The sequence below is a fragment of the Prionailurus viverrinus genome, chromosome A3, assembly GCF_022837055.1.
Source record: "Prionailurus viverrinus isolate Anna chromosome A3, UM_Priviv_1.0, whole genome shotgun sequence".
NCBI lineage: Eukaryota > Metazoa > Chordata > Mammalia > Carnivora > Felidae > Prionailurus > Prionailurus viverrinus.
Genome location: NC_062563.1, coordinates 114548347 through 114572648, shown reverse-complemented (window position 1 = coordinate 114572648; position 24302 = coordinate 114548347). Strand labels below are relative to the sequence as shown.

The 24302-nt window shown below is 39.4% G+C and overlaps 1 protein-coding gene, 2 non-coding genes and 1 pseudogene across 3 annotated transcripts in view; 1 reads left to right on the top strand and 3 right to left on the bottom strand.

The window, feature by feature from the left end:
- TTC27 (tetratricopeptide repeat domain 27) overlaps positions 1–24302 on the top strand; it is a 184698-nt gene that overhangs the window by 10201 nt on the left and 150195 nt on the right. The window contains exons 5-7 of the mRNA XM_047854087.1: positions 3774–3876; positions 15457–15621; positions 19314–19447. Of these exons, the coding sequence (XP_047710043.1) occupies positions 3774–3876; positions 15457–15621; positions 19314–19447 (402 nt within the window). The remainder of the gene's footprint in view (positions 1–3773; positions 3877–15456; positions 15622–19313; positions 19448–24302) is intronic.
- LOC125162050 (cytochrome c oxidase assembly protein COX20, mitochondrial-like) lies at positions 11899–12315 on the bottom strand (annotated as a pseudogene).
- LOC125163153 (small Cajal body-specific RNA 18) lies at positions 15039–15123 on the bottom strand. The gene has a single exon (XR_007151311.1). It is a non-coding gene; the product is annotated as a small Cajal body-specific RNA 18 (non-coding RNA).
- Positions 15203–15342, bottom strand: LOC125163166 (small Cajal body-specific RNA 17). The gene has a single exon (XR_007151323.1). It is a non-coding gene; the product is annotated as a small Cajal body-specific RNA 17 (non-coding RNA).

Below are 24302 nucleotides of genomic sequence, written 5' to 3'. Positions count from 1 at the left end.
TTTCTTGGCAGGTGCTAAACAACTTTTGACTTGGGCTTACAACCCTGTTGTCTTGTTACCCATCACCATGCAGAGATCACTCTGTGCTGAAATCTTCCCTTTCAGTGAAAACAGGAAAGTTCTTTCTTCTTTGGGTCTGTAATATGTCATTTTCTTTTTTTTTTTTTTTATATATATTTTTTAACGTTTATTTATTTTTGAGACAGGGAGAGACAGCATGAACGGGGGAGGGTCAGAGAGAGAGGGAGACACAGAATCTGAAACAGGCTCCAGGCTCTGAGCTGTCAGCACAGAGCCTGACGCAGGGCTCGAACTCACGGACTGTGAGATCATGACCTGAGCTGAAGTCGGATGCTTAACCGACTGAGCCACCCAGGCGCTCCTGTAATATGTCATTTTCTAAATGATGATATAAAAATGACTTCTTTGATAAATGAAGATAAAATAGTAAAAAAGTATCCCATACTTAACCAAGTTAATTTTAACCTTTTTAAGTTAGCTTTGAATAGACGTACTCATGAAGAATATATCAAGTTGTTTATAATGATATTTTTGTGGAACTCTAAAAGAAGGTGATTTTCCCCAAACCCCCTAATCTGTGAAGTATATAGACTAGTATTAGTAATATGTAAATGTTGAGTAAAAAGAGTCTTGGCTTCGAAATCAGACCAGAGTTTGTCTGGCTCAGCCGCTTAACAGCTGTGTGACGTTATGCTAGTAAATTTCTCTGGAATATCAGTTTCCCTTATTTATAATTATTTTAAAAATGGGCCAAGCTGGCAAAGATTTATTGGGTGCCTTTTGAGTACACTTATGCTTCCTGCCTTTTAGGAGGTTATTGACTAGTGTGACTTCCTAATCAGAACATTCTGTCATAAGTGCTAAAATCAGGAGACAGGATCTAGAAACTAGAGTGAGGCTTCAAATGTCTTTTTTTATTAATGCCTCAGATTTTCTATTAAGCAATTCTTGGCAAACAGATAAGGGCACTTTTATTTTCTAGTAGAAAAATAGGCTATGCTTTATTTTTTTCACACTCCCTCTCACCCCAGATAAAGATTTGGGGTTAAGAGTTAACTTATAGATCTGATTTTTAAAGGTTCAGCATCTGATGATGTAGGTTTTCTTAAATTTATTTTTTTATGTTTTTATTTTATTTTTGAGAGAGAGACCCAGTGAGAGCAGGGGAGGGGCAGAGAGAGATGGAGACAGAATCTGAAGCAGGCTCCAGGCTCCAAGCTGTCAGTGCAGAGCCTGACGTGGGGTTCGAACTCACAGACTGCAAGATCATGACCTGAGCCAAAGTCGGACGCCCAACTGACTGAGCCCCTGATGTCGTAGGTTTTCTTAAAAGGACAGTTTCTTTGACTCGCTCTGTCTGAATTCCCATGTCTAGAAAAGGAAGGGTGGGCTGCCAAACCTGAGTCACTTATTGCTGATGGCAGTTCAGGGATAGATAATCGAAATGTAGCCTGTCATTAGCCTTAGTGATAGAAAAGAAGGAAAATGAGGCAACACCTCCGGGAAGTAAATGAAACATGATGTGAAACTTCTCTCTATTAGATAATTCTACCTTTCTTCACAAGGACTAAGGAAACAGCATCAGTAATTAAGAAGGATTTTGTTACAGAATCAAAATTCATTTGTGACCGCACCATTGTTGCAGCAATGTGCTGTGGAGCAGTGTAGGAGGGAACCAGGCAGTTTACCCCTTAATCAAATGAAGACATTAAGTTCAAGTTAAAAAAAAAGATGCTTTTGATAGTTAAGCATGATCTTCTATTAGTAGATGTTGCTTTTATTTATTTTTTAAAATGTTTATTTATTTTGAGAGTGAGAGAGAGAGAGAATGTGAGCTGGGGAGGGGCAGAGAGAGGGAGAGAGAATCCTAAGCAGGCTCCATGCTTTGTCAGTGCAGAACCCAAACCCATGCAGGGCTCGATCCCACAAACTGTGAGATTATGGCCTGGGCCAACATCAAGAATAGGATGCTTAACCGACTGAGCCACCCAGGTGCCCCAGTAGATACTGCTTTATTTATTTATTTAAAAAAATTTTTTTTTTTTAACGTTTATTTATTTTTGAGACAGAGAGAGACAGAGCATGAATGGGGGAGGGGCAGAGAGAGAGGGAGACACAGAATCTGAAGCAGGCTCCAGGCTCTGAGCCATCAGCCCAGAGCCCGACGCGGGGCTCGAACTCACAGACCGCGAGATCGTGACCTGAGCTGAAGTCAGACACTTAACCGACTGAGCCACCCAGGTGCCCCAGTAGATACTGCTTTAAAAAAAAAAAGGAAAAATTGATTCTTATACTTTCATGCAGTATATTCAAAATAGCATGGTTATAATATTTAGATGATTCAATGCATGGTCATACTTAATATTTTAGTGAACCTATCAAAAATATTTAATACTTCTAACATGCAAACTCACCCATACACTCTTCACACATGTACACATACACTCATATACGCATAGTGGAAGATCCAGAAGGTTATAAGCCTTTGTCATGGATTTTTCCAGGGGAGAAGAATGGCACTGAGTCAGCTGAAGAGAGACTTTCACTCTTCACTGTACATACTTTTGTATTGGCTTTTTGATGTTTATTGTTTTCTTTCTGTTTTTTTCTTTTTTAATAAGGAGCAAGTTATTTTTATTTTTATTATTTTTTTAATGTTTATTTTAGAGAGGACAGCATGAGGGGGGGAGGGGCAGAGAGAGAGCAGGAGACAGAATTCCAGGCAGGCTCTGTTCTGTCCGTGCAGAGCCTGATCCGGGGTTCAAACTCACAAACCATGAGATCTTGACCTGAGCCTAAGCCAGGAGTCAGATGCCCAAACAACTGAGCCACCCAGGCGCCCCAAGGATCAAGTTTTTTTGAAATAGTGATCAAGTGAGAATAGCATCAGACAATAGAGAAAAACCTACTGTGTTCTCAGCCACAGTCCAGACACTGTATGAAATTCAGTCTCTATCCTCAAGAATGTTTGGACCAGGTAGAGTTATACTCTTGAATAACAAGCACCTGATGCAGTGCTAACTTCTAGGAACAGTGTAGAAGTTCAGAGAAGGGAGAGACTCGTGGGAGAAGGCTTCATGGAAGGGTCTCGCCGGGTGTGGAAGAGATTTTCTTAGTTTTGGGGAATATTTGAATGCAGGGTATTCTTTGCAGTGTAGTTTGTGCAAAATATATTGCTCTGAGGAGGACCTAGAGATGGGCAGGACGTGATTTCTTACCTTATTGGGTAGATGGTGAGCGACACTGAAAGCTAGGGATGACCTGTGTGAATCAGTGGACTGAGTTTGCAAAGGAGGCAGTACAAATAATATGCTAGAAGTTCAGAGCAGAGAAAACATCACCGCCCCCCCTATGCCCACCGCACTCCCTGCCTCTGGGAGGTTCTTGCTGGAGTTCTCCTGGGCGAGTTGCTGCCTGGTTTATGGCGCTGAGGGGGTGCCATGGAGGAGAAGGGTGCTGACAGCAGCAGACGTTTTAAAGGACGAGGTCGTAGGTTCTAAACGGCATCAGGAAACCCAGCTGATTTAAAATACAGGCTCTGAGAGAATGGAGCAGAGGGGTTCTTGCGAAGAGGGAGAAGCTGATGTGAATATCACCATCAAAGACAGAGCAGTGGGTGGATAAGTTTGTCGAAGAGTAAGTTTAATTTCGCAAGTGTTAAAAAAAATTCTAAACACTAATTTCAGTTAGTGGAAAAATTGTTTTCCAGAGGGGCCTTTACTGTCAGTTTACATGGTTCTTTTTTTCCCTAGAGCTTGCCATGGTGGACTTTGAGGTGTGTGAGTATTCACCAGCAGTTGCTGGAGGAGCGCTCACCGCAGCTCTTTGCTCTTGCCGGAGACTGTATCGGGGAAGGTATGTAGCAGATTTTGTTTGATGCGGGCATGAAGTTCTTGGCTGAGATACTCCTTTTCAGTTTAGTTTTTTACAGGTAATAGTAACTTCTTGGTTGAGGTGGTTTCTTTTTCTCCCCTTTACTTCTGGATGTGGAATATCACAAATTATTAGGGTGTCAGATTATACAATTTCTTTTTACCTTTGAATTTAAAAAGAGGTCATCATTGTAATTTATATTACCTATGTAGAAAGTGATTTGTTTTATGTAGGTTGCCATGATTTTATCACAAGTGGCTTACAAGTATTTTAATATTTTGTCTGTGTTTTAATCTGAGAAGCTTCTTTGGAAACAAATGCAAACTTTCTTTGTTTAAAAAAAATTCCTTCATTAATGAGTTGGAGTAAATTGTGCCAAATGACATGCAAAATAGAAAATTATTTATCCTCTGTCCTATTGAGTACATGAAGAAAGCCTTTTTTTTTTCCACATTTGGTAGAAAATACATTTTCCTAAGGATGGCAATAGGTGGAGAGACATTTTTACATTTTGTATTATTTTTTATTATAATACATAATATGCATGTACAAAAGTACCTAAAATATAAATGAAAGTAGAAACCACACACCTCTGTCAGTGCCTCCCACTGCCTTTGCTACACATACCTTGCAGGTTTCCTAGGGAAGCATTTTGAAAAGAGAAAAATCTTGGGTACCTTGATACTTGGTTTCCCTGGGCTTTTGGAATGATTCTTCTTAGCAAAAGTTGCCAAACAAATCAAAACAAAAACAGATTCTCTTGTAGTGAAGGAACACTTGAACACAGATGAACTTGGACTTGGTTACAGACTTCGGAGTTACAGAGAAGGGGTTTGACCTTAGGTGTGTCTGATTCCAAAGCCCATGGTCCTTTCACCATAACAAGAGTATGTATGGCGTGAGTACGTGCACATGTGCGTATGTGTGAACAGTACTCTCCCTTCTCCATGGTCTCCATCTCAATGGTTTCGGTTACTTTCAGTCATCTGCGGCCTGGAAGTAGATAATCCTCCTTCTGACCAATTGTCAGAAGGTTAGAAGAAGCCTAATGCTACATCACGATGCCTGCATCAGGCACCTTACTTCCTCTCATCACACCGGCATTTTATCATCTCACATCACCACAAAGGAGGGTGAGCACAGTACAGTAAGATATTTTGAGAGAGAGAAAAGGGTTTGGTTCTACTGTGGTTTCTCACATCCACTGGGGCCCTGGGACCTGTCCCCCTTGGATAAGGAGGGCCGTGGGGGGGAGGCGGTGGTTTTCGTCACTCTGGGTGGAGAAGCGGTGATCTGTACTTGGTGGAGTAGCACACTCATGAAGGCATAAAACGACTCTTAACATGTGTGCGTATGTCATTACAAGAAGCTCCCACACCTTTCTGGAGTCTGTTTCCTTCAAGGGTACCTCTGTGTAGTAACAAGCTAGGCCAGAATACAGTGGAGAGAATGTTAGTTTGTGCAGCAGTAAATACTACTAAGCTAGGTAATTTAGTTGAAATTAATGTCTCAATTTTGTTGTTGTTATTTTAGGATAGAAATACATAAGCATATGCTAATCTTAGATAAAATGAACATCTGTACATTATTCAAAGGGAGAAAGTAAGGAAAATATTCAGTCAGTATGATAATTGATTCATTTATATTGTGTATGCCAACTGAGACTTAGACCATTTATATTCTTTCAGGACTTTAGGTAATACAAGGCTATGAAACAAGCAAGGTCATGTTAAATCAAATTTTGTGTGTGTGTATATATATATATATATATATATATATATATATTCTGCTATGGGATTTAAACCTGACATATGATAGATTAGTTGTTTTATTACATGTAAGGAGTTTACTTTTCTGTACAATGGTAATTCTTTTCTTTCTTTCTTTTTTTTTTTTAACGTTTATTTTTGAGAGAGAGAGTGTGAGCAGGAGAGGGGCAGAGAGAGAAGGGGTCAGAGGCTCCCAAGCCAGCTCTGTGCTGACAGCAGTGGGACTGACATGGGGCTGGAATTCATGAACCATGAGATCATGACCTGAGCCAAAGTCAGATGCTCAGCTGATTGAGCTACCCAGGCACCCCTATACCATGGTATTTCTTAAGTAACAGAACTGAAAAACAGACTCTTGCTTTTTCTGACCAATAGTTTTGGTTTAATGCTTTTAGATTATAAAAGATTTTTATGAGCAGATTTAGCCTACTGAACCATCTTTATTTTCACTAAGACTATAGATTCTCTAGACTGGAGCTCCTTGAGAGCTGTTTTTGTTTGTTTGTTTTGTTTGTTTTTAAGCTTCTTTCTACTTAGCATAGTGCCCGGAAAATAGTAAATAATTAGTACATATTTGTTGAATAAGAACAGTTAAGGTTTATTGAGGCCTTTCTACATGCACTTTTAGAACTCCATCTGTTCTCCATTTCAGTAGCAACTTTTATCTGACTTAACTTCTGTACAAGAGTTTTTCAAAAAGTAGAATATTACAGGTGCACCTGGGTGGCTCAGTCAGCTAAACATCTGACTCTTGAACTCAGTTCAAGCCTTGATCTCAAGGTCTTGAGTTCAAGTCCCACCTTGGGCTCCATGATGGGTGTGGAGCCTACTTAAAAAAAAAAAAAAAAAAAAGGAATATTACAGCAGTTAGGGGAAAAATTGATCCTACCCAGATGCCATATGGACTTTGAATCTCTCCTAATAGCATTGCCTAAGGGTGGAGTTCTCTTCAAAATGAATACAGAGTGAACCTTGGAGAAAATGAATACCTGACGCCCCATTTAGCAGACATGTTTTCCTCTGTATTCAGTAAAATGAAAACTGTGTCGACTGAGTCTCCCCCATTCATGCCATTGCATATTTTTGACATGACGTGAGGTATACTCCATAAATGAACATAGTGCAAAGGAGGAAGAGGGGGGTGAGCTTCTAATTTATGAAATTGGGTAAAGTTTTGAAAGGCAAGGATGACTTTAACATCATCAATAGTTATGGGGAGAAAAGTTGCCTTTTCCAGAGGATAGTGAGAGCATTTGAAGTAAGATGGCATCAGGATTCAGCCCACTGTTTAATTTTGTAGAAAGGTAATTACATTACACTACTTAGGATATTATACGGTTTCCTGTGCTTCATTATACTTTTATGGAAAACTGGTTAACAAAAAGTGAACAAAAAAGATGTCACTAGGAGTTGTTTTTTCTTTTTATGGGAAATCGAATTTGATGCAGTTGTTACAGCGAAAGTCACATTTCTTCCCTTATTCCTATATTATATAAACTTGCATTTATGGCTACGTTTTTTATCACAGCACAGTGACTAATGTTCATAATTGTTAATTATTAAGAAAAGAAAAAGTAACATTCCTTAAGTGCCATTTTATTTTATTATTTTTTTTTTAATTTAGAGAGAGAGAAAGAGAGAGTGAGTGCACAGTGGGGAAGAGGGACAGAGTGAGAGAGAGAGAATCTTAAGCAGGCTCCATGCTAGGTGCAGAGCCTGAGGCAGGGATTGATCCCAAGACCCTGGGGTCATGACCTGAGCTGAAATCAAGAGTTGGATGCTCAACCGACTGAGCCACCCAGGCACCCTCCACCCCCTGCCTTATGTGCCGTTTTAAAAAGGAAGGACCATATGATGTGTTTTAGAGAGAATTCTATTCTATGGGGTAAAATTAAGTTTCAAAACAGAAAGGGTTAACTAAGATCTGGAAAATATGACTTGTAAGTGACTCATTCCCCAAGTGGTCTTGATTCTTTTCTGCAATATATTTCAGCGTATCATTTACTTTGCCTTACAACTAAGCATTTTTTATGTTGCCATTCTAGGCTAATCAACGACATTTTTCATTTTATCTAGTCATAAATTCGTCCATTTTGGCTATGTTTAAGTAGGTCTGCACATAGTCTTCAACTGCAACATTTCATAAACAATTTTATTTAAAAAAATGTTTCGTTCTGGGATTTGACCCAAATGTTGACCAAGCAGTCAGTTACAACTGAAATATTACTCAGTGTCCAGAGAAGGATATTGTATTTGAAATGTTGCCCTTGAAGGATCATCAAAAAGTTGGCAGGATTTTTTTCAGTCTATGAAACATAAGTGAGGATTTCATGAACAACTGTGGTCGTTATATTTTTGTCCAGGAATGTGACATCAGTACAGTGTAGTGGAATAGAGCCCATCACACTGTCAGCAGAACTTTGCTGGACTGATCACATGTATGAAATGAGTAAGTTAGAGTCTTGCAAAGTATGCTCTTCAGTGTGATGTAGGCACTCTTTTTGATGCCACACCAATGAAACCCATGATTCTCTAAAAGATGGCTTAGATGCACACACAACCATTTATTGTGGGAGCGTATACTGAAAATGCATTTGATATAGTGCATGAGATGTAATACTGTAGTTTAGCTCTTTGAAATTGAGCTTATGAAGAAGTTAGTGTGTAAGAGAAAAGTTTGAAATGCTTTGTCTGGGAGTTCTGCTATAACATCTATAGGCAACTCTGTAACTCTCGGGTTAAGTTGTTTCCTCATCAAAAGAGCTGATCAAAAGATTAATCTCTTGGTGACTGATGAGTGCATTGATTTAAAAAAAAATTGATACTTTGCAATGAGTGTTATTAAATATACTAAACATATTATAACTATCTGTAGGAATTTCATTTTAAAATAGCCTTAAGGGGCGCCTGGGTGGCGCAGTCGGTTAAGCGTCCGACTTCAGCCAGGTCACGATCTCACGATCTCGCGATCCGTGAGTTCGAGCCCCGGGTCAGGCTCTGGGCTGATGGCTCAGAGCCTGGAGCCAGTTTCCGATTCTGTGTCTCCCTCTCTCTGCCCCTCCCCCGTTCATGCTCTGTCTCTCTCTGTCCCAAAAAATAAATAAACGTTGAAAAAAAATTTTTTTTAAATAGCCTTAAAATAATCTTATAAGAAGAGATTTTGGTTTTAGCACACATTTTAAATGTACTGGTTGACATTTGTATCCAGAAGGCCATGAATATTCATTTCCATGGAGAACCTACAGGTTTATTAAAATAATATACATCTACTGAGTTGACATGTTCCTCTCTTTACTTAAACCTTGAGTCATCCAAAGCTTGAAACTGTGTGTTCATAATTGGCTCATTGTTTTCCGTGATACTGTGCATCTAGCCAGTTCTTAAATCTTACCAGTTCTTCCTTAAGGGTCCCATGTACATCCATTCCTCCCACTCTTATCCTAGGCCATGTCCGAAATCTTTAGTTTCGAAAGGCCCTTTAGAGATTATTTTGTTCAGCTAACTAACTCATTTTACAAAGACTTGTGACTCAAATTGCCCAAGAGCCAGACCTATGATGTAGAGTTTGTAACTCCAAATCTCTCCCACTCTTGTTTCCATTATATTTCTGCAACTGGTCAGTAGGGCAGAATTCTAGTATCTGATAAGGATAATGCAGTTCACATTTCTACAGTGCTAGCTCTGTACCAAGCCCTGTACTAAGTCTTTAAGTATATGAACTAGTTTATTCCTCACAACCACTCTTATGAGATAGAACTGAAGAGTTTACAGAGGATGGTAGAGTGGTGCACATAGTGTTCTTTCCTTTTTTTTTTTTTTTAATAGCTTTTTTGAAGAATAATTAACCTACAGTATTCACTCATATTTTGAAGTGTGCGATGATATTTTACACATGTATACACCTGTGAAATTACCACAATCAAGACAATTAACAGAATATGATGTTTTAAGATCTGGCTTTTAGTTTCTCCTCTGTCACTTCGACAGCTCATCTGACTTCCGAACTAAGGATTCTTTCCATGTAAACTGATCTTTGAAGCCTTTCCAGGTATAAAATAATGTGATTCTTCTTAGGCTAGCTCTCCACTCATCCTAATGCTGGAATTCATTGCAAGATGGTATCCAAAAGAGTTACTTCTCTTCCCTTGGGAACTTTCTGAAATTACTTTGAGACAGAATGCATTCCATTGTTAGGATCTGTAATTGCCGCAAAGTGCTTCCTTTTATTAATTAAAAACATCTGTGATTTTGTCACTTATAACTGCTAGCCAGAGCTGTGCTGATATAGTAGCCACTAGCTATCTGTGACTATTTAAATTTAAATAAGTAAAAGAAAAGACAAAAAATTCAGTTCTTCATGTTCACTAGCCACATTGGCAGTGCTCAGAAGCCATGTGTAGCTAATGGCTGCCATTTTGGACAGTGCAGCTAGAGAATATTTATATTGTCAGAGAATGTTTTGGGCAGGACTGCTGTTGAGCAACAGACAATGACAGGATAGGTCTGTCCTTCTTTCTATATGACCAGCCCCCAGTTACTTAAGGCTACTGTCACTGTCATTTCACGTCTGAAGGGTTGTCCCTGACTTGCAGACTCATTCTTGGCCTTCGTTCCCTCTCCCTCTACGTTAGTACTGGATTGGTTTTTCTAAATACCATTTACATCATGTCCCTTTTTGGCATTAGGAAAGTCTTTAATTGTTCCCAGTTTTACCTTTGACTTTATATTTGCTACTCAATTTGATATTTAATACAAATTGTTTTTAGAATGCTTGCTGTGTTTCAGTCACCGTGCCAGGTGCTAGGGATATTGAAGAACTAAGTGGGGCAAGGGCAAAAATTACAAGTAGAAAAAAGGGCATAAAGGGGATAGGAAGGGATGTGGTTAATCTAAACCTGAGAGATCAGAGAAGGCTTCACAAAGAGCCTCATGCTTGAATTGACTCTCGAAGAATTAAGAATTTATTAGATGAAGCTGGAAGAGGTATATAACATGTATTAAGAGAAGTACAGAGACTTGAAACATCTCTGTGGGTTTGGGAATTTGGGTAGTTTGGAATGGCTGGAGCAGAGTGTGAGGGTGGGTTGTGTGGTAGGTGATGAGGTTGAACAGGTAGGCAGGAACTGGTCCTTAGAACATTGGATTCCATCTAGATGGTTGCTGTCAAAAGGTTTTTAAATATTTGCGTACTCCTAAGACAGTTATTGAGGGCCACCTATGATAGGGGGTACATAGAGCAGTGAACCAGACTCACATGGGCCCCTCTTTTGTGAGCCTTATGGTCTAGAAGTGAATTGCAGCCAAATTTCTACCCATTTTTCAAGGCCTGCCCTTCTGAAAAGGTTTGTTCAACTATCCTAGTCTTAGGGATATGCCCCCTTTGGTATTTATGATCAGTACCATACAATTTCACTTCACGGTAATTGTTATGTGTCTTCTCTTCCTAGCTCTTCTTTTCCCCATATCTTGTTAGGGAAGATCAGGGCTTAAACCTTGCTGTAGGATCTGGTGTAATTCGAAGCATATATAATAATTCAGTAGATGTTTATTAAAAGTCATAGGATAGAAGAGAGGGAAATTGTTGAGGAAGGGAGAGAGGCAGGAGAAGGATGGAACACTGGAGGAGCAGCAGTAAGAAATAAGCTTGCAAAGTATGGAGATAGGGAGAAAAGGATTTTTTTTAGAGGAAATGAGTTGGCGTTGGCTAGCGCTTTCCTGTTTAGACATGATGTCACAAATGTGTAAAGGCTGGCTTACGGTTATGGATTCTTAGGGTAATTGTTTTCCCCCTTCTCCCAGTGCCATTTTTCTTGCTGACCTCTTCTGCATGGCAGACTTAACCTCTTTTTTTAACCTCTCAGTGAAGATACAGTAATTTGGGTCTCAGCTTTGAATGGACTCTCCTGCTGGATTGGCTACTTTGGGTGGGTCTAGGCCTCATCTTCTGTCTTTGGTGTTCCTTGCAGCCATAAAAATGGAATTCTAAGGTCCCTAAGGTTTGGTAGATAGCTTCAGGGCAGAATATGGCTTCGGTGCTTGCGTAATTCCTGAGGTTCAGTTTTCATTCAGTTTTTGTTCTTTGAGGATTCCTTACTTTCTTCTCAGCACAGTGGTATCAAACATCTTATTTATTTTAGTTTATTTATTTATTTTTGTTTATTTATTCTTACACTTTATTTACTTGATTGAAAGCCTATGGTACATACAGTGTTTAATATAGCTGACTTAGCTTTGTTCACACTGACTCCAATGTGCTATATTTGGGTTTTCTGTGCTTGAGACTTTGCTCAGTTGCTGCTGTTGCCATTGGTTTGTTTTCTTTCAGGTCAGGAGCAAGGTGGGTACTTTCATATAAAATCTTATTTTTAATTTTCTCTCTGGCAATTGTCTTCTAGGTTTTTAGCTTGTATAGTTATACCTACAATGGAACCAGCATCCTAAAGCCACTGAGATAAATCCTCCTACACCAATATCACATTATCTCCTAAATCTAGTTAACAAAAGATGTCCAAAGCCAGCCACAACAGATCCTAAAGAGCCATTCATATAATATTGAATCCCACGCCCAGGGAATGTTTTCAGCATCTAAAATTCCTAGGATCTTAAAGGGCTTTCCCGTGGTGGGTTCACTTGGCTCTGGCCCTGTAGCCATGAGTTCTGGTATATGACTGTGGCCCTCCCTGGCCTGCACTGTTTATTAAACATTTTAAGTCCAGACTTTAAATCTAGCTTTAAAAAAAAATTTTTTTTTAATGTTTTATTTATTTTTGAGACAGAGAGAGACAGAGCATGAGCAAGGGAGGGGCAGAGAGAGAGAGAGGGAGACACAGAATCCGAAGCAGGCTCCAGTCTCTGAGCTGTCAGCACAGAACCTGACGCAGGGTTCGAACTCATGAACCGTGAGATCATGACCTGAGCCGAAGTCGGACGCTTAACCGACTGAGCCACCCAGGCGCCCCTAAATCTAGCTTTTTAAAGGTGTTTTTATTGGGAAAGTAATTGGTCATGCTGTTGGAATTTAAAGATTAAACTAATTCTTTAAAAAAAAAAAACACCCAAAAAACAAAAAACCATGGCTTGTCTTCCTATTTTTATTGAACAGTCTTTGACCCCTGAATATATGAGCTACAGAAGAAGTAGAAGATGAAAGCCAATTACTCTAATATCCACCTGAATACACACAGGTAGGTAGGTAGGTAGGAGGGAAGATAGATACAGACAATCAGCTTTGAGCATGTATGTGACTTAATTATGTGTTATTAGGACAGTTTAAATTTGACAGCCTTCCCTAGACTTACATGGTCTATCACAATGTCATAAGTCTACTTACATGCAGAAATGGCCTTTCTGTGGTTATTGAGAGGTTTTTAAAAAGCTTGGCCAAGTTTTACATCCCTTGATATATATTGCATCCAGAACCTTAAGGGAAAATTACTTTACTGTTGACAACTAAGGAAAATTGTGTCACTTGTGAACTGTGCTAAGATGATAGAAGGTTATTGTATTTCTGAGAACAATGGCTAGACACTCAGGAATAGTGGGCAGATAGAAGGAAAAAAAATTAATAAAAAGCACTAAGAGCACTGAATATCATCATTTCCTGCTTTTCTTGAGTTTGGTTTGTGTGGAAGAAATCTATTGATGGAGTTTCGTTGTGAGAAATTCATGTTTGGATGCCTGTCTGTCTTTTAAAGTAAGACATGTACATCTCTGCTTACTCTCTGAGTCCAGAGAATCTCTTTAAAAAGGACTGGCAGTTTATAGAAAAACACCTCTTCAGACTCATTTTAATTTCGGTTCAGAGTAAAATAAAGGATATCTGTTTCTTAGCTGTAAGTGTTTGTCAGATAACTAGGTGATGAAGGAGGTTGGGTTGTGTAACATTACCTCTATATTCATTCTGCCAACTCCCCCCTCACCCCTGTTTTTTCCAATAAGTGTGGATTCACATTCTGGCTTTGCCACTTAACAACTGAGGTGACGAGTGAGTAAGCTATCTGAGTTCAGTTTTCTTTTCGTTTCTTTCTTTTTTTTATTTGAGAGAGAGAGAGAGCTTGCACGTGCACATATGCAGGGAAGGGGCAGAAGGAGAGAGAGAATGTTAAGCAGGCTCCATGCTCGGCATGGAGCCCGACAGGGGGCTTAATACCTCGACCCTGGGATCATGACCTCAGCCAAAACCAAGTGTTGGATGCTCAACCAACTGAGCCACCTGGGTGCTCCTGAATTTAATTTTTTAATGAATTAAGTGGGGATAGTGTCAGCCTCAAAGACATCATTGTGAGAATTATAACACAATATATACCTAGTACTAGGCTGAGATGGCATTCAGTATGTATCACTTCCCTTTCAGCTTGAATAATAGAAAACTGATTCTCCATCTTTGGACACTGGAAGTGTATTTTCTATTCATTTATTATGCATTAATTCTTTAAAATATTTTAAAAACCTTTTTTTTTTTAAGTTTATTAAGTAATCTCTACCCCCAAAGTGGGGCTGGAACTCACAACCCAGGCATCAAGAGTCACCTGCTCCACTAACTGAGTCAGCCAGATGCCCCTAAAATTATTTTTTTTTAATTGAAGTACAATTAAGGTACAGTGTTAATATTATTTTAACATTATTTATGCATTAATTCTTGTGGAATGCTGACTAACCCACTACTGGAAGCCTTTGTGAGGGGTAGTTTGTCAGGGGTGCTGTAGAGGTATGGCTCAGGTGACCTGTGGACACCCCCTGTGCTCTGGTGTGTGTCAACTAGCCTCTTTATTATGTATGATTAATTTTGACAGTCATTTTGTTCCAGACACCTTGTTATCAGGTTATTATCCTCCCGTCTATTCAGCTACGGTATTCAGAGAAATAAATCCTAATCTGACTGCTAAGCCAATATTCATTCTCTATTTGGTATTCATATAGTCATCTGTATCTATGTGTGTCTTTCTCCTTTGAAGGGAGAATTTCTACATTCATTATGAGGCAAACAGTCTGTAAGCTGAGCTCTTCATTAGATTTTCTGTGATGTTTATGTGTAGATTCATTTGGTACTTTGTATCTTCACCTTGCATTGCCATATTCTTTTATAGCATGAGTAAGACAAGCAGTCTAAAATTAGAGCAGGTTTATAAATTGTATTTCCTAGGATCCTGTGGAATAAAGGATGGATGTATGCAATGTCCTTAGCTTTGTTCTTGCAACATGTGAGTGCTGAGAGAATGCTAGCTGTGAACTATTTTTATATCCGTGTTCCTTATCTTTAAGAGCAGGGAATATGCAAATATATACTTCACATACTGTGGACTCAACATTTTACTCATTTTACTTAATCATAGATTGTTATTTTCATCATAGTTCCCCCCCCCCCCCCCCCCCCCCAAGTCTCACAGTCAGCTTTCAGCACACACTCCATCACCTGGTTCCTAGAACTCAGATTGTGCGGTGGTCACGTCATCATTGACCAGGGCTCACACTTACAGCGGCAGAGGCCTTCCTAAAGCTCCATCATCTCCAGCCTACATGCTGCCCCTATTCTCCCAGCCCCCGGTCCCCAGCCCCACTTCGCCAGACACATTTTCATAATCTTTTCAGGCTCCAGGCTAGTGGCATCACCAGCAATGGAGCCTGATCATATAAGGAAAATACCACGAGCTCATGAGCGGCTAAATCGGGGACTCCGGGGCATCCCTGCCCTAAGACACTTACTACACTCCCTCAGATGCCAACCTCCCCAATTCCCCCTGCCCCTGCCTGCCAACTCATCATAGTTTTTAATGTTTCATCTCATGTCTTTCAGTGACGAAACAAGAAAATCTGTTTGTAGATGATTCCGGTCTATATTTGGCTATTCAGTTCCATCTGGAATGTGCATATATATTTTTATATTATTATGAATATGCAAAAGCAAAGGATCAGTTCCACATTGCTAAAGACATCAGCAAATTACAAATTGATTTGACAGGTAAGACTTGTTCCTTTTTGTGGGTTATTAATTTATTTTCGTGATGAAACTATTACATTGGCAGTTTGGCTGTCTTGTTTGGTTGTATTTGATTTTTTATGTTCTGTTGTTTGCTTTATAAAAGTAGATTTTAAAGATTTTATTTTATTTCATTATTTCTCTTTTAATTTTAGAGACAGAGTGCGAGTGTGAGAGGGGCAGAGTGAAGGAGAGAGAGAAAGACAGAATCTTGAGGAGGCTGCATGTTCAGAGCAGAGTCTGATGTGGGACTTCATGACCCTGAGATCATGATCTGAGCTGAGACCAAGAGTTGGATGCTTAAACAACTGAACCACTCAGGCGCCCCAAGATTTTATTGTAAAAATTCATAGTTTTAGGGGCACTTGGGTGGCTCAGTTGGTTGAGCATTTGACTTTGGCTCAGGTCATGATCTCACGGTTTGTGGGTTCAAGCCCCACGTCAGGCTCTGTGCTCACAACTCAGAGTGTGGAGCCTGTTTCAGATTCTGTGTCTCCCTCTCTGTCTTTCCCTCCTCTGCTTGCACTCTGTCTCTCTCTCTGTCTCTCAAAAATAAATAAACATTAAAAATAAAAAATTTCAGTTTTAGGGGTGCCTGAGTGGCTTTAGTTGGTTGAGGTCTGACTTCAGCTCACATCATGATCTCATGGTCCATGAGTTCAAGCCCTGTGTGGGGCTCTGTGCTGACAGCTCAGAGCCTGGAGCCTTCTTCCTGTTCTGAGTCTCCGTCTCTGCCCCTCCCCTGCTCGCACTCTGTCTCTCTCTCTCAAAAAATAAATAAATAAATAAATAAAATAAAATAAATAAACGTTAAAAAATGTTTTCAAAGTTCATAGTTTTAGAACAAATTAGGAATGAAATCTTTTCTTTATTCCTGGAGATTTCCTCTGTTTTCTAGTCTGGTTAGATACATGTTAGTAATGTACAGCAGCCAGGTAGTATACAAATGAACTTGTTTTTAAAAAGTAAGCTCTCTGCCTAGTGTGGGACTTGAACTCTAGACCCTAAGATTAAGAGTTGTGTGCTCTACCACTGAGCCATCCAGGTGCCCCTGCAAATGAACTTTTTGACCATTTGTTTGTGAATGTGCGTTTCCTAAAGTTCGTCCTAACTCCCAAGTTTGGTGTGGCCTCTTTACATCGCCCTTGTTTTGTAAATACCCACCTTCCATCCTGGTTTTCTTGTTTTCCTTAAGAACAGAAATTTTTGACTTTTATTTTTTTCAATACCTTAGAACACGGGTATATAGTTGGCACTCAGATGTTTGTTGAATGAACAAGTAAGTTACAGAATTTCTTCAAAAACCTCTGTGTTTCTTCTGAGTATCAAATAAGAAACATTAGTTGCTTTTTATGTCTTGCTCTATCCATGGGTTTTCACAATATTCTTGGCATTTGGTACTGATGACATTAATGAAAGTCAGACATGGTCAGTTGAGCACATGTGTTATACCTGTTAAACCTGAGCTGAGCAGTCCAGGCTGTGACAATGGGTGTGTGAAGGTTGAAGTGATTGAACTTATTTGTCATTCTTGGGCTTGGTCTGAGTTATCCCTAAGGCCCATTCTAGCCCCCTAAATTCTTTTTTTCTTGGGGTGCCTGGGTGGCTCAGTACGTTAAGCATCTGACTTTGGCTCAGGTCATGATCTCACGGTTCATGAGTTCAAGCCCCGTGTCGGGTTCTGTGCTGACAGCTCAGAGCCTGGAGCCTGCTTCAGTTTCTGTGTCTCCCTCTCTCTCCGCCCCTCCCCTGCTCATGCTCTGTCCCTCTCTCTCTCTCTCTCTCTCTCTCTCTCTCTCTCTTTCAAAAATAAACATTAGGGGCGCCTGGGTGGCGCAGTCGGTTAAGCGTCCGACTTCAGCCAGGTCACGATCTCTCGGTCCGTGAGTTCGAGCCCCGCATCCGGCTCTGGGCTGATGGCTCGGAGCCTGGAGCCTGTTCCCGATTCTGTGTCTCCCTCTCTCTCTGCCCCTCGCCCGTTCATGCTCTGTCTCTCTCTGTCCCAAAAATAAATAAACGTTGAAAAAAAAAAAAAACAAAAAAAACCCAAAAATAAACATTAAAAAAAAATTCTAGGGGTGCGTGGGTGGCTCGATTGGTTAAGCGTCTGACTTCGGCTCAGGTCATGATCTCACGGTTCGTGGGTTCAAGCTCTACGTCGTGCTCTGTGCTGACAGCTCGGAGCCTGGAGCCTGCTTCGGATTCTGTGTCTCTCTCTGTCTCTCTTTCTCAAAAATGAATAAACGTTAAAAATTTTTTTTCTAGGTTTCTTATTGAGCTGGTCTTGTCAATAAAATCTTTCAAATACATTATGAGTTAAATATGACTGGCCTGGTCTGGGATCTTAGCCATCTTTTATTACATTGTTTGTATGGGGAAAATTATTAAATATCTAGCTTATAACTTTTGGAACGATGGCCATATGTAAGTTGGAGTCTTGTCTGTATTTGAGAATATAGTTATACATAATATAACTTGTGAGGTTAGTTTCAGAGATTATGTTTTTAAATGTTTCAGCCCTAGGGGGCTTTTCTTGGGCTATTTAAAAACTAATGGCACGGTATTCTGTATAGTCACCTATAACTGCTGGTATATTTACTAGCTAGTTCCTCATATTTTTTCCAAGTTAAGAGTGAAGAACTTAAAAAAAAACAAATGTGGTACTCACAAATATAAAATGCGAATCAGATTATTATTTTTTTCCATTTAACTGTAGCCTTTCTATAAAAAAGTGAGCTGTGTTAGGCCGTCTCAGTAGCTATTTTTGTGTAACATGTGTAAAGGGCCAGATTCATTGCAGGATAAAATCTAGACTTCTTAGACGGGTCATTACGGTCAAGGGTCTTTACAATCTGAAGCTTGCCAGAGAATGGATAATAGGACTGTTGCTTCTATTAAAGCTATTCTTGTAGCAAGGTATTTCAGATACAAAATGGAAAAAATGTTGGTGTTAAATGAAGCCAGATAGAATCATGGAAAGATAGACTGTGGGATTTAGAACCTGGAGACCCTGGCTTTAACCTCTGGCTCTGATACTGATAATCCCTGTGATCTTAAGCAAGCGGCTGCACCTCAGAACCTCTGTTTTTTCATTTGTTATATGAAGATGCTGATAATCCTTCTACCAATGACACTTTTTTTCTTTAAATGTTTATTTATTTATTTTCAGAGCTGGAAAGAGTGGGGGAGGAGCAGAGGGAGAGGGAGAATCCCAAGCAGGTTCTGTGCTGCCAGCCCAGAGCCCGAAGTGAGGCTCTCTGTCTCATGAACTGTGAGATCATGACCTGAGCCAAAATTAAGACTCGGATGATTAACTGACTGAGCCACCCAGTTGCCCCCATGACACTTTTTTGAGGAAGGAGGTAGTTTGATGCAAAAGTAGGTATGTGTAATCCAGTGGTGTAAATCTTGGGTTTGAGTTCTGGCCACATAGCTTATTGGCTTTATAATTCTATTTTAATTTTTAGTATTATTATTAATTTTTGTCTCCCACCCCTGGCTTTATAATTTTATAAGTAGTTTTAAAATCATCACTGGGCCTCAGGATTTTTTAAAATGTGAAATGGAGAAAATACCTTACAAACTTTAAAGCACTCTGAAAATACTACTTTTCATGATTGTACAGTCGATCTAATTGACAAATCAGTAGATACAATTTAATATGCTTTTTTCAGGTGCTTTGGGGAAGAGAACACGGTTCCAGGAAAATTACGTGGCACAACTTATTCTAGATGTGAGAAGGAAAGGGGATGTCTTTTCACACTGTGAGTTCAGTCCTGCACCCACTCCTCAGGAACATTTAACCAGGGTGAGTAGGATCGAAAGTTAATTGAATTAACATCCAAATCTGACAGTGTCAGTAGGTGAGTTTTGTAGAAACACTGAATGGGTTGGGAAGAGGCTTCATTTTGTCCCTTTTCGAGCTGTTTCAGGGTGGCTGGGGTTTTAAAAAACAAACCTGTGGCTAGGCCTTTTTTACCCTTAAGTAGAGATAAAATGTTATTTTTTTTCTTAGACCTCAGTAATAGGAATTAGCAATGCAGTTAGTTTGTATTACCCTTCTTGAAAGAATTCGAAGGACGAACGGAGTAGAGTCTAATTTTTCTAGCTGCTACCATATTTGTTGTCTTAACTTTCACCTTCTGTGGCTTTTTTTTTTTTAATTTTTTTTTAACATTTATTTATTTTTGAGAGAGGGAGAGACAGCATGAACGGGGGAGGGTCAGACAGAGAGGGAGACACAGATTTTGAAACAGGCTGCAGGCTCTGAGCTGTCAGCACAGAGCCTGATGCGGGGCTTGAACTCACGGACCGCAAGATCATGACCTGAGCCGAAATCAAATGCCCAACCGACTGAGCCACCCAGGCGCCCCTGGATATTTTTAAATATTAAGAGACATGAAATTTCTTATACTTCCTCTTTAAAATATATAAACAGATGATAAGAATACCTTTTTACCAGTGTTCTGATCCTTTGTTACTCTGTCATTATTGGGCTGGTTGCTGCCTTAGTATGTTTTTCTTGACCTGGCTAATGCATTCTCTTCCTTTTTTTTTTTTTTTTTTTTTGTTTAAAGATTTTATTTTTAAGTAATCTCTACACGCAACAGGGGCTCTAATCTATAACCCTGAGATCAAGAGTCGCCTGCTCTACTGACTGAGCCAGCTAGGGACCCCATGCATTCTCTTTTCTTGTAGCTTAATTTTATGGCTCTTAGCAGGATGATAAGTTGGAGAACTTAGTGGTCAATCTTGCAAAGCTAAGAAGGTACAAAATGCCTTGGGTTAAGATCCAAGAGCTTGTGACAAAGCTTGATTGGGACACAAGGAATCCCTGGGAAGTGAAGAGAGCTAAAAGGAAAAGGTGGTTGGGGGGGGGGTGTTATGGTGATTGACAGTGACAGCTGATGGTCTCATGCAGTCTGACCCGTAACACAAAAGGAAAATTTAAATAGTAACTACTCTTGTTTTCAGATAATAAAGAAATTTACCCCCCCCTCCCTAAATAAATTTATGGCTCTTGGTCACTTTACCTGTTTAGATGCCTTTCCATCTCCTTCCACAGAAATCATTAGCATTTATATTTTTTTATTGCAGAAATCCCAAGCCAACATTTTTGGTAGTCCTTTGCTTGATGTTACTGTCTTTGAAGCCCTACTCTTCATTTTAGAGCCTACAAGCACATTTATCTTGGGTACTTTGAACACCAAAATTCTATTCTGTACTGAAAATAGTGCCAAGAGTAGGGGCTAGGGATGGGAAGGGAGAGTGGCAGCAGTCAGGAATCCCAAGGAAAACCTTTAATGACATATTGTATACCTCCTAGGCTTACTCCAAGCACTGTCTTGTTTGCATTCAAGATATCCAGGGAAGAACAGCTATTGATTCTAAGAGGGGAAGGAGGGAGGTAAGGAAAAGTTGTAGAAACTCAGGGATAAGACTACACAGGGTACTGCCTATACTTCCCCACATAGGTTGAGCCATAGTGAAGGAGGGCTTGTACTGCTGTGTTGATGCTGGTCCGGGAACACTGTGCTGTTACCTGCTTCAGTCCTTGGCCTCCTTACATGTCTGGAGTCTCCTCTTTAAGTCTTTATTTTTCTTTTTTTCTTTTTTTTTTTTAAACCTTTTGATGTAAACTAAATCCTTCTCTAAATCTTAGATTAACTGCCATAATCCTGATCTTTAAGCCACAGCATAGCATCAATGAAAAGAGATTTAATTCTGCAATCCTTGGGTTTAATTCAGTAATCCATTGTTGTTTATTTTATTTTATTTATTTTTTTTAATGTGGAGTTCTCTTATTCAAAATTGTCTTCTGGGGGTGCATGGTTGGCTCACTTGGTTAACTGTCTGACTCTTGATTTCGGCTCAGGTCATGATCTCATGGTTCGAGAGTTTGAGCCCTACATTGGGCTCTGTGCTGACAGCGATATTCTCTTTCTCTCCTTCTCTCTCTGCCCCTCCCCTGCTCTCTCTCTCCCTCTCAACATAAAAAAAAAAAAGAAAAAAAAATTGTCTCTTGTGATGATAAACAGGATAAGGATATCATGACTGTTATTAGGAATGCAAAAAAAATGATGCACAATTTAATATAGAATTTACTGAATCTTTAATATTTGAAGTAAAATACATTCAGATAATCTTATGGTTTTCATTAATTACTACTTAAAGGAGTAAGGTACAAATTATGTGATGTATGTATTGATTACATAGGAGCAGCTTTATACTTAAGGACAGAAGATAGAATTGCTTGTTTAATTTCATATCCTATTTCCTTATGTGAAGGACACTATTAGATTATAAAATACACTATCTTTTTGATAACCACTCTTTGGGAAAAAAGGAACGTTATTACATCAGTTTTAGTTATTGCAAAATATATCTTGATTGGAAATGTTACAGTGTGAAAATATGTATCTCAGAACTGAGGAAACAGTAATTTTATTGTCAGTGAGGAGCATATTTCCCTGTGGGCCTTTCTAGAGTCTTAATCTGTTATTTCTGGGGAATTATATAGATTCAAGCCATTGGAGATCACCGACAGTTAGGAGCATCCCCATTGTGCAGATTAAAGGCACACTCCCTGTTCTTAGTTGTTCAATTGTGTATTCACAAAAAACAAAAATGCATACCTGATTAGCATCACTAATGAGAAATATATATTAAATGCTATGTATGGTATGTCTCACATATTGGAGATAAATTATGTGCTAATTTCTTGGTTAGGTAGAATGTTATGAGGTACAAATGGTACTGGGGCAGAAGAATACTCTAAATTTGGGACTTGCAGAATGGTTAAGTAAGTACGTATGGCAGCCGACCGATTAAAACATTTTTTTTCTTTGAGAGAGAGAGAGAGAGAGAGAGAGAGAGAGAGAGAATGAGAATGAGTGGGGAGGAGCAGAGAGAAAGCACGAGAGAGAGAATCCCAAGCAGGCTCTGTGCTGTCAGTACAGAGCCAAATGTGGAGCTTGATCCCAACTCTCTGGGATCATGACCTGAGCCGAAATCAAGAGTTGGATGTTCAGCCGACTGAGCCACCCAGGTACCCCAACAGCCAACCCATTTTAATTTTAGAAGAGCTAAATAGGAACATAGAGAATTTTGAATGAAGATCAAAACTGATTACTTGTTTGTGTCTGACAAATAATAATGCCGTGTGGCCAACTCTGACATATCTCAGGTCTTCTGTGGTGGAGGGGAAGGAGTCCTGGGATGGTGGAGGAGACTTGGGTCCCTGTCCCTTCCTTATTTTCTAGCCTGGGATGAGAATCTGGCACAGTTACAAAATACTTAGTTTCCTCATTTGTTTTTTCCACATCACGCTTTGTTAAAGGATCAGATTAGATTTTCAAAGGTACTGTATGGGTGTGTTAAAAACATTGTGTATTAGGAGCGCCTGTCTGGCTCAATCAGTAGAGCATGTGACTCTTGATCTCGAGGTTGTGAGTTTAAGCCTCGTGTTGGGTGTGGAGATTACTTAAAAATAAAATTTTAAGAAAAAAACAGAAAACAAAACAAAACATTGTGTGTTAATTAAGTAGATTAATATAACCCTATAGTGATGTAATAAGATGAGAATTTTGGGATACTGTAGTGCTACATAGACCAATATGGTAGCCATCAGCCACATGTGATTATTAATCACTGGAAAGTTGGTTGGTTCAAACTAAGATATGCTGAAGTGTAAAAGACACATCAGATTTCATAGACTGGATGAAAAAAAGAATGTATGATGTCCAATAATTTTCTCTTGACACAAATTGCAGGAATAGTATTTTTGATGTATTAGGTTAAATCATATGCTTTTTTTTTTTTTTTTTTACTTTTTTAAGTGTGGCTGCTAGAAAATTTAAAATTATGTATGTCGTTCTATTTTTTAAATTCTGAAAGGCCTGTCTTGAAAATGATGGCCACCAGGGTGTGCTGTGCACCCGCCAGCCCTGCCTTTGAAGGGTGCCCATTCCGGGAAAAAGAGCCACTTTTTCAACTGATTCTGAGCAGTTGCCTAAGTGTCTGTGTTCCTCCCATCAGCAGTTGTTGGTGTTGCCGTACTCTTTTCTTGAAACCCTGTAGGTAGAGACAGACCCACCGTTAGGGTGATTTTGAGGCTAGACAAGGAAAGGTGTTCCTCTGGGCTGTGTTTTGGGCAGACTTACTGCTTACTAGGGAAAAATTTACGAGTTAAGAAGTTGACCTCTTAGCCATAGACAGTCCAGCTTTCTGGTCTGTTCAGCTCCTAGTTTTAGGTGCTTTTATTGAATTAGAAAAGAAAAACTTAAAGTGTGCCTATTTTATTTTAAATGTACATTTTGCATTTTGAAAAATAGACCCCATAGAGCCACCACCATAATAAAAATACAGTCATTTCCATTACACCAAAAAGTCGCTTATACTTCTCTGCAGTCAGTCACTTTCCCTCCCACTGGTCTGCTTTCTGTCACAGATTAGAGCTGCTTTTCCTAGAATTTCAAATAAATGGAATCATACAGTATGACTCTTTTGTGTCTGGTTTCTTTCCCTTAGCATAATGTTGTTTTAAGTTGTAGCAATTCTCTTTTTTCCCCAGTTTTACTGAGAAATAATTGGCGTGTCACTGGATAAGTTTAAGGTGTTCAGCATAATGGTTGGGTTTGCATAAATTGTGAAATGAAATGATT